At 39.4% G+C, this 20,716-nt stretch overlaps 1 protein-coding gene across 1 annotated transcript in view; it reads right to left on the bottom strand.

The window, feature by feature from the left end:
- The window catches only part of cfbl (complement factor b, like), a 30,926-nt gene extending 11,091 nt beyond the window's left edge, over positions 1 to 19,835 (bottom strand). Inside the window, exons 1-13 of the mRNA XM_048233712.1 lie at positions 19,732 to 19,835; positions 19,226 to 19,423; positions 17,158 to 17,343; positions 9,910 to 10,083; positions 9,466 to 9,549; positions 6,422 to 6,564; positions 6,018 to 6,165; positions 5,448 to 5,579; positions 5,199 to 5,294; positions 3,832 to 3,966; positions 2,637 to 2,749; positions 1,810 to 1,945; positions 891 to 1,029 (exon numbers count right to left, since the gene is read on the bottom strand). Of these exons, the coding sequence (XP_048089669.1) occupies positions 891 to 1,029; positions 1,810 to 1,945; positions 2,637 to 2,749; positions 3,832 to 3,966; positions 5,199 to 5,294; positions 5,448 to 5,579; positions 6,018 to 6,165; positions 6,422 to 6,564; positions 9,466 to 9,549; positions 9,910 to 10,083; positions 17,158 to 17,343; positions 19,226 to 19,423; positions 19,732 to 19,792 (1,745 nt within the window). The 5' untranslated portion in view covers positions 19,793 to 19,835. The remainder of the gene's footprint in view (positions 1 to 890; positions 1,030 to 1,809; positions 1,946 to 2,636; positions 2,750 to 3,831; positions 3,967 to 5,198; positions 5,295 to 5,447; positions 5,580 to 6,017; positions 6,166 to 6,421; positions 6,565 to 9,465; positions 9,550 to 9,909; positions 10,084 to 17,157; positions 17,344 to 19,225; positions 19,424 to 19,731) is intronic.
- Positions 19,836 to 20,716: the final 881 nt, after the last annotated feature.

The raw sequence follows: 20,716 nt of genomic DNA, 5'->3' as shown, positions 1-20,716 counted from the left end.
GGTCTGAAACTTCTCAGGTTAATAGATATCATGATTATGATGATATCCAGACACCCAATGGGCCTGCCTGGCATAGCGCCACCACCTGGCCAAGCAGGAAATGTGCCAAAAATGGACAATGCCTTAAGTGATTGATCTGAAACTTTATAAAATATTGGATATCATTATTGTGATGATATTCACATGCATAATTCACAGGCCTAGCATAGCGCCACCATCTGGCCAAGCAGGAAATGTGCCAGAAATGCTCTATGCTTTGAATAAATGGTCTGAAACTTTTCAGGTTAATAGATATTATGATTATGATGATATCCAGACACCCAATGGGCCTGTCTGGCATAGCGCCACCACCTGGTCAAGCAGGAAATGTGCCAGAAATGGACAATGCCTTAAGTGATTGATCTGAAAGTGTACAAACATTTTGGATATCATTATTGTGATGATATTCACATGTGTAATTTCAATGCCTAACATAGCGCCACCATCTGGCCAACCAAAAAGTGTATCAGAAATGTTCTTTGCTGAAAATGAATGGTCTGAAATTTCTCAGGTTAATATATTATGATTATGATGACACCAAATGGGCCTGCCTTGCATTACGCCCCCACCTGGCCAAGCGAGTAAATGTGGCAGAAAATAAAATACAAAAGCAAATAGCACATGCATCAAATATGTACATTTCACAAACGCACCACGTCGGTGCTTTGTTGGATTCCGACATGTCACGGGTTGCGGCCCGCAGGTGCTCGGGCCCGCCATTGCCGCTTGCGGCTATATTTATTATTGTTATTATTATTATTGGTGTTGTTGTTATAATTGCCTCAACATACGGTCAGAAGAATAATCAAAGAGTATAGATATACTGCAAGGGGAGGGGCATAACAACTAACCTTGCTTCGACAGATATCTTAACATCTTTCTGAAGTTCGATAAGTGCCACATCAAAGTCAAAAAACTCTGGTATCCCGGCATCTTTCTTGAGTGTGGAATTATAGTTTGGATGAGGAATGTACCTCTTCACCTTATGGACTAAGGACACAAAACAATAAAATGAGTGTAATAAAGGCCAGACATGAGCATAAGTAGAAAAAGGTGTAATAATTGTTGACATATACTTAATGAACTTTTAGAAGATAAATGGATAGCATTTTACTTCATGGGTGGGTGCATAGCATAGCACAAATAAAATCATACACGAATGCTTCATAATATAATCAATGCTTCATGAAAAAAAATACTATGTTTTTTTCTCTCAAATGAAAATTCCCTAGTCACAATTGAATTTTCTGAAACTGAAAAAGTGTTGTAAAAATGCCATGGCTTGGCCCTTTCCTTTTGATGCTATTTTTATATCTCTATTTAATTTCTTTTAATTTCTTTTTTGTGTATCAAAATAAAACAGAAAATGTCATGGGCATGTTCAAGTAAATCAGAAGACTTACTAGACTTTCTTAAATGTGTCCAGTAAACATGCACACACAAATCTAAAAAGTAACTATGGAAACCCTAAGATGTCATCACAATGGGTTACAACGGGTTACAACAGAACAGAAGTTTGCATTACAGAGGGTCGACAATACAACCGCAAAAGGGTATTCTTATTTTGAAGAAAATCACTTACAGCATGCATGAAGGTTGCTTCCTAAATATATTATATAGCATTTATGTACGGTTGAATGAATGTGTTATCTATTCACCCGTCAAGTAACCAATAAATATAATAAATTCCATGCATATTGCATTTAAATATGCATGGAATATATGAATGTATGATAATAAATATGAATGCATATCGAGTGTATGAGGTACCTGTGGTTTGTCCATCTTTAATATCAACAGAAATCCCGTGGCTTGCGTCTCCAAACTTGAAACAGTGGGCAGCTGTTAGGATGAAGCGGGGGGTGACAAGAGAGCCCAGACATTTGGATGGAAGTCCATCTGCATGCTGAAGGGAGAACAGAGGGTCAAACAAGTGAAACGGCAATTAAGATTAACACAGAACACAGCAAATAACACAGAAATGATAGCTTCAGCGAAAGTTCTACTAGGAAGACTCGTAGTGTAGCCTTACTCCTCCCATGCTTACACGGAGCCAATCTTAACTGCCTACTTTCGGGAAAGCCCCGCAATCTGATCTATCACTCATTCGATCAGCGCTAGCCTATAGGAATTCAGTGGGCTCTTTAAATATGTACCACCTAACACTGCTTCTGCTTCTCAGTACGCTGACCTTGACGTCCCCTCCACCTCCCCTCCAGCCACCTCTGCCAGCAGTCCACGTCAATCGGGCATGGTCTGCCTGCCACATCATCTTCCTTCAGCCACCGCCACCAGTTGGTCCCCCTCGCGTCGTGGGGGTGGGCTCCCCCCCCTGCCTTCATCCATCGGCGGGAGACGAGATCCGGCCATTGCTGGACGGATCCGAGGACGGGCCTACGCCAAAGACCGTTACCTATTCAGGACTCTATCATGCTTGTATCCAAGCTGTTCCTTTACTCATTAAATTGTTAACTGATTCTATTCTGTCTACTGAGTCTTTCTGGTAGAACTAATCATTCCCTCTAAAGTAGTGCAGTCCAGCCATCAGGAGTGTACAGTACATGATTATGATTATATTTTTCAAAAAATGTACTAACATTGACAGTGATCGTTGCCAGCCAAGGCTGTTGCTGACGTATGGTGGACTCTCTGTCATCCTTATAGTTGTAGTCCTTGTGGAGTCCACACAAACCCACACTGGTGCTCTCATCTACATGCAGAAGACTACACAGTCAGGTCAGGTGGGCGCACAAAATGACAACAACATTTGCTGCTCGATTCATAAGGAACACAGAGCTTAATGGAACACACCAACTTGTGGGTTAAAGTTACTGTAAAGTGGGCTAAAGGATGCTGTAGGGTGTTGCAACCCACTTCCAGTGAAGTATTAGCCTGGTAAACCAGACCCTGGAATCTTTCAGATTAAGGGTCTGTCCACGAGTAATGAAAATGGCCCAATTCGAGGGGCGGCACCAAGCATGCATTTGAAACTCTCACTGCACGCAGTTGGATAACGCTACGACCAATCACAACAATTCATCAGTGTCAGTCATCAGTGTAGCTCGCCTTTGTCCCGCCTACACCGATTTGATTGGTCCCTCTCGCTCGAGAGATAGAAGAAATTTGGATGATTGCTCGTGGCCAGAGTATCTTGCGGGCACAATTCAAATTGTGCTCTCGCGAGAACTCTGTATTTCCAGGGTAGTGAAGTATGCTAAGCTAGGCTAACCGTTTCAGACTGAATTATTGCAGGCCACGGCCAGAGAAGAGAAAGATATGTATCCTTGAATCTCACTCTGGGGTAGACGCAAAATAAGGTAATTTCCTCAAAAATTGGTGTTTTCCTTTAAAGGAATTCGATCTAATACACCAGGAATGTGTCTCTGCTCCATTAATGTTATAATGTTCAGTATTTATTTAAACAAATTTGTGACCAAACCAGTGGTTCTCAAAGAGAACGATTTTTTAACATTTTTTAGTCAAAGGCTGCCATTGACATAATGCCTTTGATGTTGACATAGCCTATATGAGAGAAGACATTTTCCGCCTCTGTGTCCAATGCCCATCTCACAACATTTAATTTCAAAACCAAGTTCCACTGGTTAGAGAGAAGGGGGTCGCGAGACATGTTCAATGTTTTTTGGGGGGTCGCCAGACAAAAAGTTTAAGAACCACTGGACTAAACTAAAAGCTGTTGATTTGATTGTGCGCTCAATGCATAGCCCTGTACTGACTCATGTTTCCATTATGTTACCTAGACAAGAACATGTATTCTGGCAAGGAAAGTCATACCAATCATGTCATCAAAGATTTGATGGAGCTTTTCCACACCATCCAACACAAACACATGTTTTCCTTCATTGTCAAGTGTTGCGTATTCATTCAGCAACTCCTTATCGTCGGCTCTCAATCCAAACATGTATATATCTGTGGAAAACAGAATGGCAACTTGTGTTGAAAAATTCAGGGTGCCCAAAACACCAGATAGATAGATAGATAGATAGATAGATAGATAGATAGATAGAACTTTTAACTTTAAACCCCTTAATGGATGGGTTGGCTGTAAACCGAATTGCCTCTCGGGGACTAATAAAGATATCTGAACTGAACTAGATACTGTAGATAGATATAGATAGATAGATACTATAGATAGATAGATATATAGATAGATAGATAGATAGATAGATAGATAGATAGATAATTGAAAAATCCAATCTAGAAGGTGTATAATTCTTAGGTAATCTAACTGCACTATGTGTTTCTTTGCACTATGGGGCAAATTCTCCCATGTGCATAAGGGTGCATGAGTCAAAAAACTAAGCGCCTTTCAGCCTGCGCACATTCTGCCCTTCATTTAAAGCTGCAGTTGGCATGTCTGACAGATTGAGGGGACTTAGCCAAAATTTATGTTTACAACTCTCATGCCCCTCCCCCACTACCACCGAGCACCCTCTCATCGAGTTTGTGCTCGTCAGTGCGCACCAGACTGCGCCAGGCCAGTTATTTTATAGATCCAGGATACTATACATCCTGTTAAAGTTCCCTTGGCCTTTGAAATTAACAATATAAAAAAAACACCACATCATCACATACCCTTTACCATAACTCACGATTAGCATGGGGTACTTTCCTTAAGATCATCTCTTAATGCAAATCAAACCAGCTATTAGGCTATCTGAAATAAATCATCCCAATCTCTAGGTATGTTGAAGGTCAATGTGAAAGTCCACTTTCCATGTTTTCATATCAACCTAAATGAATGAGGTGGTGGATCAGCCTGGCTCTATTTAAAATAAATCACACCTCTTTCATAAGGCCGCCTTGATTTTGAACTTGCGCGCTGTCGATGTAACAGAAGCAGGGATGGGAGAATGTGCGTAACTAAAAAATACGAAACTGGAAGCGTGTAAAAAAGGGCTTACGCATAATTTACGTGCAAATCGAAAATTTGGCCCCAAGTTGTTCTTCTGTTATGTATGTGTTTGTGTTTGTGTTTGTGTGTTTGTGCATATATGTGTGTGTGTGTGTGAGAGAGACAGAGAGAGAGAGAGAGAGAGAGAGAGAGCAAAAGAGAAAGAGAGAGAGGGGGGAAGAGAGAGAGAGAAAGAGAGAGAGCGAGAGAGAGAGAAAGATATTTCCTTAGAGAGAGGGTGCCTCACCTAGAAATTTCTGACGCTCCTCTTTGTTATTTCTGTACACAAAATTTTTGATCTCATTCACGGGACGTTTTGGATCTACGCCCATGTTGGATTCGCCTTGAAAAACAGAATAACTACATAAGTGAACACTCACCGCACTCACCGACATATGTACAGTATACACACAGAAAAACATATTCTTATTCAAACATATATTGATATGTATTTGCGAAGAACATTTTTATGTTGGAGAATAAATATTTATTTTACCATCAGTAAACATGATGATTATATTGCTGCTGTTCAAAAACTGCTTCTTATTTCGTGTATTTATGAAACTCATATCCTCATATATCTTTACAAAGGCTGCTCCAATGTTAGTTCCAGAATCGTTTTCTTTTTCTGTCAAAATGAATAATATAGCCAGTTTATGAAATAGAATTTACTCTGAAGAATCTTGATGTGTCTATACATATTATAAAATTGTGTTGTACAGAGAGAGACAAGTGTTGAAGGGACAGTGTCATGAAAAAAAAAATTGGCATGGAAGACAAAAATGTCATGCAAGTCACAAATTTTGTTGTCGACAGACACAGACTGTACAAGTTAGAGAGAGAGAGAGAGAGAGAGAGAGAGAGAGAGAGAGAGAGAGTGTGTGTGTGTGTGTGTCGGGGGTAGCTTGGCTTCATTGTTAGCTGATGAATGGGGACTTCAGAGAGTACAAATGGAATTTATATAAGTATAAGTAAGTAAGTATATATACTCTTTTCACTTGGTCTATTGTTGTAAAGGATCTTTGATCATATGCATGTGGTCAATGAACAAACAAAGCCTGCTTACCACCAAACTTAAAATCGTCCAAATCCTTCATGACATCTGCCAGGCTTTTTGCATTGCCTGTGTAGTAATTTTTTATGTCAACAATTGTCGTAACCTTTGTGGCAAATATCAAAATGTCATAATTGGGCGTCACTTCATAGTAGCTGATCTGTAAGATGAAAACACAATGTGATGAGTCCCTGTGATGAGATCCTGAAAAAAAACGACATACAAAAAATACACTGTAACTATACAGTATACACCGAAAAAATTATAAACGCAATATGGTCAGGTTTAATCCCATGTATAATGATCCATCCATAATCACAAAAAAAGCTTATTTGTTTATCATTTTGGATACAGATAGGCCTACTAAAGTATATTCATGTGTAGGTGCTTGAAATAAAACTTGCTAAGGAACAGACCTTGTCAATCAGTTTCTTCACCATTTCTATGAACTGTTTGAATTGTTCTTCCTCAATGCTGTCAGATGCATCGAGGGCGATGAAGATGTTGAGATTCCCACCCTTATCCAGACGGATTTTCTTTCCCTCCTGTTCATTAGGGTCTGGCATGAATCCGCAGAAAGCAGATGTGAAATAATGCCAACCATACAATGCCAACCATACAATGCCATGCATCATTGAACATTGCATTCAGGATCAGCTACTGTACAACTATCCCTGGATCAGGGGTCACCAACAGGTAGCTTGCGAGCAACTAGTAGCTTAGTACAAGTATAAGTGTATATACTCCTTTGATCCCGTGATCTGCATTTATCACAATCCGTGAATTATCGAAACTCACTCAGCACACAGTGAGGTGAAGCACACACTAATCCCGGCGCAGTGAGCTGCCTGCAACAACAGCGGCGCTCGGGGAGCAGTGAGGGGTTAGGTGCCTTGCTCAAGGGCACTTCAGCCGTGCCTGCTGGTCGGGATTGAACTGGCAACCCTCCGGTTACAAGTCCGAAGCGCTAACCAGTAGGCCATAGCTGCTTCCCACCTGGTTCTGAGTAGCTCTCTAAAAGGTTCAAAGAAAGTGTTCATACATCTGATAAAATAACACAATCACTTTGTAGACCTGTTCACATACTGATCAACTTCACAGTCTAGAAACAAAGACGGCAATGGAGTTGAAAGTGGCCTTAAACACATAGGGACATATTCAGCTGTTTAGAATGGAGATCAGCTGTGTGCTGTGTGTCTATTAAAGGCGCTCTAAGCGATGTTATGTGGTTTCTAAGCTAAAACATTTTCGGAGTGTCTATTTACACCCCTGGTACGAATAGCCTTGGCCACACAGTTGAGCTATTCATACCCTGTGACATAACAACAAAAAGACGTTGCTCATGTGCACAAAAAACATGGCGGACATTTGTTTTTCGTCAGCAGAAAGTGAAGAATTCTGAAAGGTTTTGGCACTATATCTGTTCAGATTAAGTTTTAGATTAAAAAGTTATGTTTTATTTTCATAATCTTGGTTCAGTGAACACATACAACTGTCAGTTTGTTAGTTAACAGATATTTTGTGAATATGACGTTCAGGCCTAGACTATAAGTTTACATGCAAACACTGTGTCCTTGTGGAAGCAGATAGTGCAGTGGTCACAGACAAGAGCTGGCATGTGGGAGACTGGGGTTTGATTCCCGTGTGATGCATTTTGGCAGAGTGAGTGTGCATGTGTACCAACGTCTCTGGAGAGAAGGCGCGCAATTTGAACAAGAAATCGGTTCTCAAACAGAAGTTTTGATTGCAACAATTAGCTAGTTCATGCACCAGGGTGTAAATAGTATGCAGTAATATAAACACCAGGGTACGAATAGCATCCACTTCTAACTGTACATTGATGCAAACAGCATACCTTATTCAGAGTGTCAATTACACAGCTGAGCTATTCACACCCTGTTACGAAAAAAAAAAAAAAAACATGTTGCTTGTTTTTAAAAAAAAAATAAAATAAAATATTATTACATTGTGTGATCAATATGCCAGAATAAATGCACAGGGGTGCAAATAGCATACACTGATATTTGTACCAGACGGGGTACTAATAGAACACATTGCTGTGTGCACCGGGGTACGAATAGCATACATTGATGATTGTACCAGACAGGGTACTAATAGAACACATTGCTGTGTGCACCGGGGTACGAATAGCATACATTGATGATTGTACCAGACAGGGTACTAATAGAACACATTGCTGTGTGCACCGGGGTACGAATAGCATACATTGATATTTGTACCAGACGGGGTACTAATAGGACACATTGCTGTGAGCACCGGGGTACGAATAGAATTCACTTCTTATTGCACCAGGGTACGAATAGCATACATTGTTAATAGTACCAGGGGTGCAAAAAGCCTTACCCAAACATTTTTTTCACATACAGCAAACATCACCTCACCATCCGCTAGCTGCCTGTCCCCCACTGTAAAAAAAAAAGGTCTCTGTGGACAGCCCAGGCTCCAAAAATGGCAACAAAAACATCCTGGTCCAGCCTGGACCATGAAACATAACAAACTGTTCCAGCTGATCACCAACAAGATGCGCTTTCAGGAGAGTTTCAGTTGCACGGGAGGGATGAGGAGGGAGGGACGAGCTAGCTCTCTGTTTTGTTTGAACGTCAACAGAATTGACGTTACCCAACATCGCTTAACCTTTAATAGAAAACATAGCTAATGCGGCCATGTTCATTTTGTGAAAACAGCTCTCGGAGAAAAAACGTTTGGTGACCCCTTTGCTCTAAATTCTCTGTGACTGTAATTCGCCTTAGGCAAGCGGCGAACCATTGTAAACCAAAACGAGGCTACAGGGTACACAAATCATAGGATTGTAATGTTCTATGCATTTGCCAGTAGGTTGCGAAATGCATTAATGGTATTGGCAGTGTAGCCTCGTTTTGAATTACACAATGGCTGCCGCCTGAATAAGGCGAATTCCCAGCAATGTCTTGCTATTACTGCTGTTCCCTTGGACATAGACTTTCAAAAACAAGCAAATAATGCCCTTGCCGCTTAATCTGCTAAGTCTAATCAAAGTACCAGACTTTTCACAAAACAAGGCAAGAAATTACAGTTTCTGTTCAAGAGAATATAACCATACTTCAACACAAGTCAAGACAAATGTACAGTATTATCCGACTAAACAAACCATCATAAACATAACACTGAAGACAAATCCTCAACAGTTCATAGTGACAAAAAACACAATAAATATACAATTAACCTGGGAATTAGATGAATCTCACAGCGCATTTGAATCTCATTCCTATCTGAAAATTCTTATCTGTTTCAGTTTACCGGGCTATCATAAAATACAACATTAGGACAATTTTGTATCTTGATAGTCATACATGAACTTATTACTTGATAACTTCCATAATGGTGGACATAATCTCTGGTGTAAATTTGGATCAGAACTAGACATACTGTAATAGTAATTCTAAAACAAGACAGAACTTACCCAGTTCCGCTGTTGTCAAGCTGCTCTTGAGGGCACTCCCAAACACTTCAGATACTTCCTCTGGCGTGTCATATGTGTAATCAACTACATGGGGGGGGGGCATACAGTTTAAGAGAACGTATATGAACATTGAGGGAAAGATGTCAATAACAGTCGGAAAAAGGTTAAACAAATGGCAAACACACGGCGTGGCTAACTTTCAAAGCTGACTTAAATATATTTAAGGTTCAAGATTTGTTTGTCATGAGACAATGGATTTTTTTCACGCTTCTGTGAAACTTGTCAACAACGCTGTGGCAGAACTGGCCCAAGTGCCCATGTGGACCTGTGCTCTCCCACTCACTTCCTGTCAGTCTCGTCAGTGTCCTCTACAATAAAGGTAAAAAAAAATAAAAAATACACTTTAAAAAAAAAACAACCAGGGTTGTTGTCAGCTCAGCTTACATTGACACTCAGGCTCATGGCCGCTCCACAGTCCACTCTCCTTGCACGTCCGCTCCTTCGGGCCAATGAGCTTCAAGCTACCCTCACAGCGGTAAGTGACCTTTTCACCGATGTTGAAGATGTGGCCAGTCCTGCGCGACCCAGCAGGGATCCCAGGGTCTGGGCAGTGGTCAGCTGTGAGGGAACATTACAGCAAATCCACCATGTATATAAGTATTCATACTCTTTTGATCCCGTGAGGGAAATTTGGTCTCTGCATTTATCCCAATCTGAGAATTAGTGAAACACACTCAGCACACAGTGAGGTGAAGCACACACTAATCCCGGCAACAACAGCAGTGCTCGGGGAGCAGTGAGGGGTTAGGTGCCTTGCTCAAGGGTAATTCAGCCGTTCCTACTGGTCGGGGCAACCCTCCGTTTACAATTCCAGAGCGCTAACCAGTAGGCCACGGCTGCCTCATGTGACTGATATTACACATTTTAGTAAAGATTTTGTTGTAGAACTATCTGTGATATTTATTATTAAAGCAACAATGCATTTTTTATTTATTTATTTTTTCTACTGGGCTCCCCACTCATGATTTGTGCACGTTCCCATTAATACAGTAGGTTACATGTGGCTTTGTTTACAAACCAGCAAAGATAATCTCCTAAGAAACATGTCGACAGACAAGGTTTGGTACACAGTTTAATACAAATAGTAGGCTATTGCACAATTGTTGTAAAGTTATTTGTGACTTATTAAGTGTGCTTGCAAAGCAGCACACTTATTGTTCTTCTTAAGTTTTCTTATTTAAGTGTGCTTGCTGAAAGCAGCACACTTATTGTTCTTCTTAAGTTTTCTTATTCCTGTAAGCCCAATTTTTCGTCAGCTCCTGCTCCTAGACCTTTTGAGATATCGCCACCAGTCCAACTCTAGAACGTCCGGCCGGAACCGGTGTAGTGTGGAAATTGAAAAGGATGTCACTGACCCTTGTCATTCTTCCGCCATATTGGATTGAATAGAAAGCGAAACTAAAGTTTCACAGGTCACAAATTTGGTCAGAACTTCACGAAACTTACATACATGATCCTTGGACCAAGCCTCACAAAAGTTACAGAAAATATTTTTGATTTTTCGAAAGCGTTTGCCCGTCACAGCCAAACGAAATCGGCGGCGAAGCTCCGAAACAGGAAGTCGTCCATATCACAGGAACACGGTCACATATCGATACCAAATTTTGTATGTGAACTCGGGACTCCAATGTGAGGGTGCTTGAGTAAAAAAAAAAAGAAAACATTACAGAAGTTTCCATCATTTGGTAAACCACCCATCCATATTTGGTAACAATCACCTTTTATATTTGCAGTTGCACTGCTATCACAATGCCTTCCAAGTATGCACAACGTCTCTGGGCAGCCTTACCCAATCATAAAATCCTTGCTCTGCCATGGGATAGAACTGAAATAGCGAGGAGAACAGTAGCTATATATAGCTTACATAATAGAGTTGTTTTCACATTGACGGTATTCAAATTAAATTTTTCCTTATTGTTAAATATCATGATGGGAGAGTATTATTAAAAATGTTACAAGTATGCAAATTCATATGTTTACGGGAAATTAGGTTTTACTGGGTTGTTTTGTTGTAAAGACATGCAAGGCATTTTGGGCCGTAATGAACAGTGGTCGGCAGCACTTCATAGGCTACGTATTAATATGAATAGGTGTTTCTGTAAACCTAGGGACAATAAACAGCTATCTCTGTTACAAAAACGAGCTGGTAATCGCTCATTGAAGAGGGAACTATGATAAAAAGATTGTTTTCCTAAAAGCATGGTGTTGACAAAAGAATAAGCAGGAAATGCCACGTTAATCTTAAATAGCCTACATCTGAAAGCTAGGTGGCAACGTTACATTTCACTAAATGCGGTGGAATTAGTGTGAGCTTCACAAGGAAGGAAGGTGCAAATATTATGTAATTTATCATGGGAAATTATTGGAAATGTTATTTCTTGTTTATTCTAATTGCAAACCACACACATCCATTCGTAATCACACGTACACATTTAATACTGGAAGTATTAAATATTATAGTAATAATAATAGTATAAATAAATATTTTAAGTATTAAAATTAAGTTTATTTGATGTTGCTTAGCAATGGGGACAGACTTCAGAGCAAAGATTCTAGAACAGAGCATCAGAGAGACACGTTTTGAGTTCGTGGCCAAGTACCTAAAATATTGGTTTCCATGTGTATGTGCTGGATGGTGTGCTTCCTTTATGAAAGTAAGTGTTTTATACAGTTAACGTTACAGACATAATGAGTCATGTTGTAGTGGTCCACATAAATGTGCCCCTTCTGTTATTAGAATGCTAAGCGGAGATTTTAACATCATTCATTTCTTGTGTGGCTAGAAGCTAGCTAGCTAGGTCATAGGGAGGAGATGTTGCTGTAACGTTATGAGATTTATGTTGCTTAGCGTAATGCCATGGTCATTTGATATGAGATGCTTGTACTCGTAACTTCGTCACTCATATATTTAGGACTCCTATTTTTTTTTTACTAAGAGTAATTCAGGAAGCATTTTAGCCCTAAAAGTAGCGCCTGAGTCTGTGACAGCTTAAGCGAGGACTCCTAATAAGACCGATTCACAAACAATGTTTTGTGGTGGCATTTCACGTCGCGATGTTTTGAAATGCGTCTAACAATCACGAGGGAACAATTTTGCATTGTAGGCATAACTAAGGGATGCAGTAACACCACCAACAACAACCAAAACTAGCCTACTCATTGTTTACATGTACATTAAATGTAACGTTTCATTGTGAATCAAATGAAAAGATTCTCCTGTTTGCAAACGTTGGCATAGGCATATGGTGACAGATTAATTTAATAATGTTGCTGCGTGAATCACAGTAAGCGCGAATGAAGTGGCCACTTCTTAATGGGACTCACTGTGTGGAAGTAGGCTAAGTAAAATAGAGATGTTTAAAACTAGATGTACCGCATAGCGGTACAAAATATGACCGCCGCTCAGTCCTGTACATCCGTTCCGCAAAAATAAATCACATTTCAATTTGTCTCCATATTTTACTCCATCCCCCACTCTTGAAACTTTTGTGTATGCTTGTTTGGCATGCCTGAGTGTGTGTGCGGCTGCACAGAAAGTAGCCTACTGGTGCTGAAAAGGTGAATAGATTGTAGAATAGCCAAAGAAGATGTAGCATTGTTATAAAACCTTTAAAATCTCTAAACAATCACAAGTAGGGCAGTTCATCACAGTTCATCCATTGCAACTGGATTGATGAAAGGTCACTTACACCTGTAGGCTACATTGTATTTGGGAAAAGCAAAAGGTATCAGCATAATGTTATTTATTTATTTATTTTTATGTATTTATAAACAAAAACATCTCTGTCAGTTCCATGCCGTTTTCAACAGCTATCAAAAACAAAGGTCATTTTTGGATGGATGGATTTTTTGTGAATGTTTCTTCTTCTACATAAGATTTTAGTCATCTTTAGTTCATGTAATACTTTATTGTCAATGCACAAATTAAGTAACAGTAGTCTGAAACGTTATTGTTAATGCACAAATTAAGTAACAGTAGTCTGAAACGAAATGCTGTTTTACATCTAACCAGTGGTGCAAATAACTGACATGTCCAAATGGGCCTTGATGAAATGCATTAAGCTAGACTGTTCATACACATTTTAACGGGCCAAAGTTGAAGAGCTTTTGTCCGTTATTGTTTGTGCAAATATAGGCTGATTCATGTTCCCTTGCATTGTGTAACTGAGGTCCATGGCTAGTCTGGCTTTCATCAGACCAAGCTCAATCTTTTAAGAAATCAAAAAATAAATAGCGGGCAGATCAGGCTGGGTTCACCCAGCCTAGTCCATAGGCACCCGATATTGTTTAATTTTCCGATTGAGATATACACGTTCTGGCTATTCTAAATGCAAAAATGCATCAGGGAGTTATGACAAAACGGTAACTAACAAACTAGATCCTAATAGAAAGCTGTTAGCTTCCCTAAGCTACAGGTAGGATTATAAGGTAGGCCTATTTACAACATAAATTGTCAATAGGCTATGCTGGCGACACAAATAAAATCTCCTTTGAAACTAATGGCTTCGCCTTACAGTATCAAGCGGACTTAAACTGCCATATCGTGGCGAAAAGTTGTAATAACATTCACGCAGCTCCATGAGTCAAGGAAAGCGCGAATGAAGTAGCCACTTCTAAATGGTACCCACTACACAGTAGCTTAGTAAGATGTGTTGCTAAAGCAGCCATAATGAAATGAAGGTGTCATTGTTTGGATACTTCACACACACATGCTTTTTAATTTCACAGACTACAACTACCAAGCTGGAATCAAAGCACATCGATTCTCCTCACACCCTGCACGCACTTAAAACAAAATAAACAGGCGTCTCAGTCTCACGCATGTATAGGCAAAACTGTATCAGACCGGTGTAACGTTGGTAAATCTTCCATTGCACAGAATGATTTTGTAGCACGTGCAATAAATGACAGTCGAAAGATACAAACAGTGCTGCTATCAATTTGCTTGGTATAACCGCATTTATAGTTTTCTACAAATGCAATCAATCAAATGGGCCTCCATCACTCAACCAACGCTAACGGTAACATTACCTAGGTCCTTATTGATATTACAAGATTAACGTACCTGCAGTAAAAACCAAGCATGTCCGATAAACATCCTCAGATTTATTTCGGCTTCAAGAAGAAATGGGAATTACACTTCATGTGAACATCGTCCTATCCTTATTAGATGTTTGCTGCGGTAAATTACAGTCCTTGTAGGAAGCGTCCATTGTTTTTCCAACCCACTTTTAACTTCCAACAAAATTACGTCTCACTGCAACGATGCGCCATCTAGTGGACAAACGACTACTTATCGCCAATACTGAAAATGCAGCCATGATGATGATGATGAATATTTATTTTGGCTTTCTTTTAATCCTACTGAATTTGTAATTATGTATCGGCCGTTCTAATAACGATAGTATGTGGGTGCCTGTGTGTGTGTGCATGTGTATATGTGTGCACCGCCATCTACAGGCTAATGAGTGTACAGTCACTAAATGCACACATAACCTAATTTTTTTTAGACCCCCCCATGGATGAAACTTGGCATACCCCCAGAGAATGCCAGGTCAATCATACTCATAAAATTTGGTGCAGTTCTGAACATCTTAACTGAAGATAGGGGCGATTAAAGCAGAATAATATCGCATTTTCATTTTTTACCGGGGGGGTGCAAATCACAAATGAGTGATTATGGGCTAGGTTGATGTGGGCCCTTGAGACCAACATACAATAAAAGATTCTTCATCCTCAGTGCCACGGTTCAGGTAGTTATTTAGGAAAAACTGTTTTTTTTGCGGTTCGGGAAAAGTCTAATGGGGCTACATACCCACCAAATTTCATGTGCCCCGGTGGTTCGGTGTCCCGGGTATCGTTGACCAAAAATTCAGGAAGTAGATGACGGGGAAAAAATAAAAAAATATAAAACTTTGACAATCCCTATATGACCGCTTCGCTAGCGGCGGTCATAATAAGATAAAGTTAGGATATGCCCGCTTGACAACGGCAGAGATAACTGGCCTTTGGCCATAGCAACCATCCATTTAGAACGACTGGCCTTCACAGCAACCAAGGATCTTAGCTGTGATTCATGTAGCTACAGTATGCATGCAATGTGATGCAAAGTATAGAAAGGTGATGAAATATACAGAGACAGGTTAAGAAATATAGTGCAATGTAGACAGTAGTATACAGTTGATTTACAGAAGGTGGTTTAGAGTAATATGAATTAAATATAAATACTGTATGTACAGTGTATTAGCAGTTATCTCATACAATAAGTAGAATAATGTATGTAGATGTAGCAGTAACATTATAATAGTCGAAATAATAATATAGATATATGCAGTGTATTAACAGAATATAATAAAACAGAATAAATATGGATATTCAATATGACAAATATATAACAGATATGTACATACAGCTATGTGCAGTGTGGAAACAGTGTCATTGTAGTGCAGAAACAACATTATAAGAGTAGTAATAATAAGTCTATGTGCAGGATGAATAGTATAAAGATCAGTAGAATAACTATGTATAAATGTAAATACAGTAGGCCTATGTACATTTGTAAATAAATAGAAAACTATGGGTGAGAGGGATAAATTAATTCTATTTAATCGTAAAAGTAAATTGCATTCAATTAAATTGCAATTAAAAATCTTTCCAGTAGGCTTTAATGTCATAAAAAAGTACAACCAAAGCTGAGCTTGATCAACTAGAGCGTCTAAAGAACCAGAACTTGAGTGTAGTTTTTTGCTGGGTCCCAGGCCATGTTGGTCTGAGGGGAAATGAGAAAGCGGACAGTGCTGCTAAGCAAGCCCTCAATGAAGAAGTCACAGAATGTCAAATCCCTGCCCCAGACCGTAAACCTATACTGAACTCTTACATCTCAGATAAGTGGCAATCTGAATGGGATTAATGTGCCAACAACAAGCAAGGAATGTGAATTTTGGCACATTTTCATGATCCACTGGGTCGTTATGGGCCACACAAAATACGGTGTTGCTAAAATTACTCCTATTGTGGCTATAAGAGACATGCGTTCATGAGTATCTAGCTACATTCAATGAGTTAAGTAAAATATATAATAAACCTGTGAAAAAGTATCCTGACAAACAAGCAGCATTTTAATGCCTTAGTCATATTTCATAATTTCACATTTTTCTCTAGGTTACCTGATAGCCCAGTTTGAGAGGTGCAAGACACGTGACATTATTTATTTTTGCAGCCAATCACTGCTGTTGTTTTATTTTATTGATTTGATTTTAGTCATAGAAGCTAAATTCGAAGGCAGGCCACAGGTAAAATCCAACGAACCGTGCAAGGCAATAGTTGAATAGAGCTTTTGAGGTATTGCCACTGCTCCAACACTGAAAGGCACTGTTAGAATGCTTGGATCAAGCCAGGTTCAGCATAGCGTATGTCACTGTCTGCTCACGTTGGTGACCGGACCAGGGCAAGCACACTTTCGCAGTTCCCCCCGGAAATGCAGTCTAGTTAAATTTACTCATCTATATGTTCTTCTTAAATCAAGATATGTCATTGAAATCTATTATTATAGTTATTGGTATAGTGGCACCATAAAATAATACTCATTAATTTGTTGTCAGACACTGTGTACAACTGCAAGCAAATACTCACTGTTACGGCTGCATATAGGTGTGCTACCGCTCCATTTTCCGTTGGCTTTGCAGATACGAGTTGCAGACCCGTACAGTTTGTAGTCAGAAAAGCACTCATATGTTGTTGTGTCATTCACATAGTACCTATCTTGTGGTGGTGTGACTTCTCCATGTTCAAAAACCATTGGATCAGGACATTTGACCACTGTTGGAAAGAAAGAAGCAAACCACACTGATGTCTAATGCAAGAAGGACAAATATCACTCTAAAATAAACAGAGGGGTGGGGAGGGGTGTTAAAATGACACATTGTGTGTTAGCTTAGAGACGACACGATTTTGTATCAAATTCACGCTCGATGGTGTTTTATGTCCCCAATGTAGTCTTCCAGGCAGCACTGCCACCGTCGACTTAAAGGTACCTTATCCTAAACCTAAACCTACTGTAACCTTAACCCATGCCTAACCATAGCGCCTTCCAGGCAGCGCTGCCTTGAAGACAATGCTGGAGGCATAAAATACCAAGAAACCAATTTCAATTGGTTGAATGGACAGACCAATTGTGTGACTGGACGAAAAGTGAAAGACAGATTTCAGCTATTGTCACAAGGTCGGTTCGTTCGCCGCTTGTGGGCATCGAACCCGCCACCTTGACACACACACCAGCATTGGAGGCGAACGCTCTAACCACTGAGCTAAAAGCCCAGGCTTCCAACTCAGTGGTTAGAAGCATTCCTAAGCTTAGGGCTGTGAGGATTTACACGGGCAACTAGCACACTAGCTCAGTCTGCCTCCGTTACACTATCTCAAAAAATGTGTGGTCTCTGAACTACCACATAAATGTGTCATTCAACACATCACTTTTTAGAGTGTATACCATCCGTTGCCCACGGAGACCCGGGTTACCCGATCCCACACCATCTCTCTCTCCCACTTGCTTCCTGTCATTCTTTCTTGTCCTCTATTAAGGGCTCTACGCATACATCATTTGCTTATACCAGCAGATCAACTTTCAGGATACATTAGGCTAATACATTGACAGATATGGCCCTTTTTCTATAGTCGTTTTCTTGAAGACATTCAAGAGCTTCTTCAAGAGCTTTGAAAAAAGAAAAGAGACCACTGCAAAATTATCATTTTTTTATGTTACTATTTATAGTTTGTGTTTTTATTTGTTTGTGTTTATGTTTACATTTATTAGCCTAGCAGATGCTTTTGTGAAAGAAAAATTTGCAGGGTTTTATTTTTGTTGAAAGTTAGTGGCATCTTTGCCTCATTTATTCAAGCGAGGTTTATGTCAGATTCATCTCTGTCATGCACGAGGTAGAAAAGTAGACCAAACAGTAGATTGACGAAAAGAGGATATGTCGTAAAATGAAGGCAGAGACCATTTTTTTTGACAGTGTATTCATAGAATGGGCAGTTAACGGTTGTGAGGAGACGATTATGTCAGAAAGATTATTTCTTCATATTCTGTTGCTATTTCTAGATCCTTAACGAAAGTTGTAGACAAAATCAAACTACACATGGCACATCTATCATTATTGCAGTATATTTCTGTAAATATATATTTATATGATCAAATAAGAAAAGGCTAAATATTTCACTGGTAAATAAATATAGTGATCCCCATAGCGATCAAAATCCAAAGTCCAACAACACAAATCAATTGCATGTGATAATTGAATTATGTAGTACTGAGCTAATGGCAGAGTTATTTGAATGAACTTGGATTAGGTAAAAGCACATAGAATCCTTAGAATGTAAAAATGGGTGGCTATTGTCTCTACACATTGACAATGAACAGTGTTCAGTCTCTTTAAGGCTTGAGTCATATCACTATTTCTGAGTGTTGTATGGTCCCATTTGCTTATTGTTTTCAAACTACTCGACAATAGTTGAGTATAGAAAGCTTACTGTCTTCAAATCAATAGAGGGGGTGATTTATGACTTTCAGTATAACAACAAGAGTTTTTGGAAATTAACACTTCACATTTTATTTCACGTATCTGAAGTAGTAAACTAGTAGATACCCAAAAAGAGTAAGGAAACAGCATATAAAACATGATTCAATATGGACACTACTTACTTTTGCACTCAAGGTTGCGCTTTGGTAATGGTCTCCATTTTCCACTGGCTAAGCAGCGACGGCTTTGAACCGGGGCGTAGTATCCATATGGGCAGTCGTAGGTTAGCAAGCTGTTGGTCTCAAAGCCCTTGCTAAGGGTGTAATTCCCACCCTTAATGGACAGGTGAGTGTCAGTACACTCATTATATGATAGTACCCCTAGATCAACAAGTTTTATGGAGAGATGCTGTTAAAATGCATTACCAAACACACTTTAAACTTAAAATGTGGTTGAAAAATGCATCCTCTACATTGTAAATGCAAATGAGTAGATTGTGTAAATCAGTTATTTTATACATTGACCACACTGATCTTTCTGGTGACAGCTCATAAAGTTTCTTCAGGAGGACTGTCCTTTCAATTGTTTTCTGTGAGTCTCTCTGGATGAAAGTGTAAGCTAAATGCATAAATATAAAATAATACAACTTGAATAATCAAATGATTTAATACTTTAAAAACAAGCATACCTGACATTATGGAAGCTCCTGTGATTAAAGCCAATAAAGTACAACAAGAAGTAAGTGCCATACTGCCTCCTTATCTGTTTACCCCACTAATGAACAGACTAGAGACTATGCCATTCACTGTTATATCTCTCTCTCTCTCTCTCTAAAAGGAACATGACTAAGGTCATGTGGCAATTGTTTACACAAGGCTGATCAGTAACTAACACAGTGACACACACAAACGAAACAGAGAGACAGACAGAAAGGTGATTCATATTTAACACATTATTTTATTCCAGAAGGCTTAACACTGCCATGACTCTTTTAAAGACTGTTTATGTTACCAATAGTGAGAAGGAGAAATTATCAACTTTTTTTCTTCTTTTTTTGGGCTAATTCTGCCAATACTGTTTGTTTAACCTGAAGTTAATTTTTTTCCCCTGAAAAAATCCAATCCAATCCAATCCAATCCCCAAACAGTGAAATAAAACAATAACTGTGTTCATACTTGATGTTGCCTGCATTACAGCTAAAATAAGACTAGGCCTCTAAGCTGCCTGTTTTTCCTTCCCAAAACTCTGATGAAGCAATAAAGGGTAGGCTGCTCTTGCAAGAACACACAGATACAGGAACCGTCAACCCAGGGCTAGTGTTTCAACACCTAGTGTTTTACACAATCGAGCAATGGTTTTAACAATAACTTCAACTACAGTACATCTGCCAAAACTTTCATACCAACATAAAAAATAGAACATTAGAACAACAACTATTCTTCTTGTTCCTCTTCTTCTTATTGTTGTTGTTGTTGTTGTTGTTGTGAATGAACATGAGTTGTGCTCTTATTGTTGTTGTGAATGAACGTGAGTCATTTGAAATATATTGTCAATGCTTAAAGGAACCGTATGTAAGATTGTGGCCAAAACTGGTACTGCAATCACTTTCAAATGACTGTAGAGTGGTGTATCCCCTCCCCCTCCCCACTGACTGGCAGAGCTGGCAACCCAGA

This window comes from Alosa alosa, chromosome 22, assembly GCF_017589495.1.
Source record: "Alosa alosa isolate M-15738 ecotype Scorff River chromosome 22, AALO_Geno_1.1, whole genome shotgun sequence".
Classification (NCBI taxonomy): Eukaryota; Metazoa; Chordata; class Actinopteri; order Clupeiformes; family Clupeidae; genus Alosa; species Alosa alosa.
Note: the sequence above shows the minus strand (reverse complement) of the source record. Positions and strands in the feature narration are given on the sequence as shown.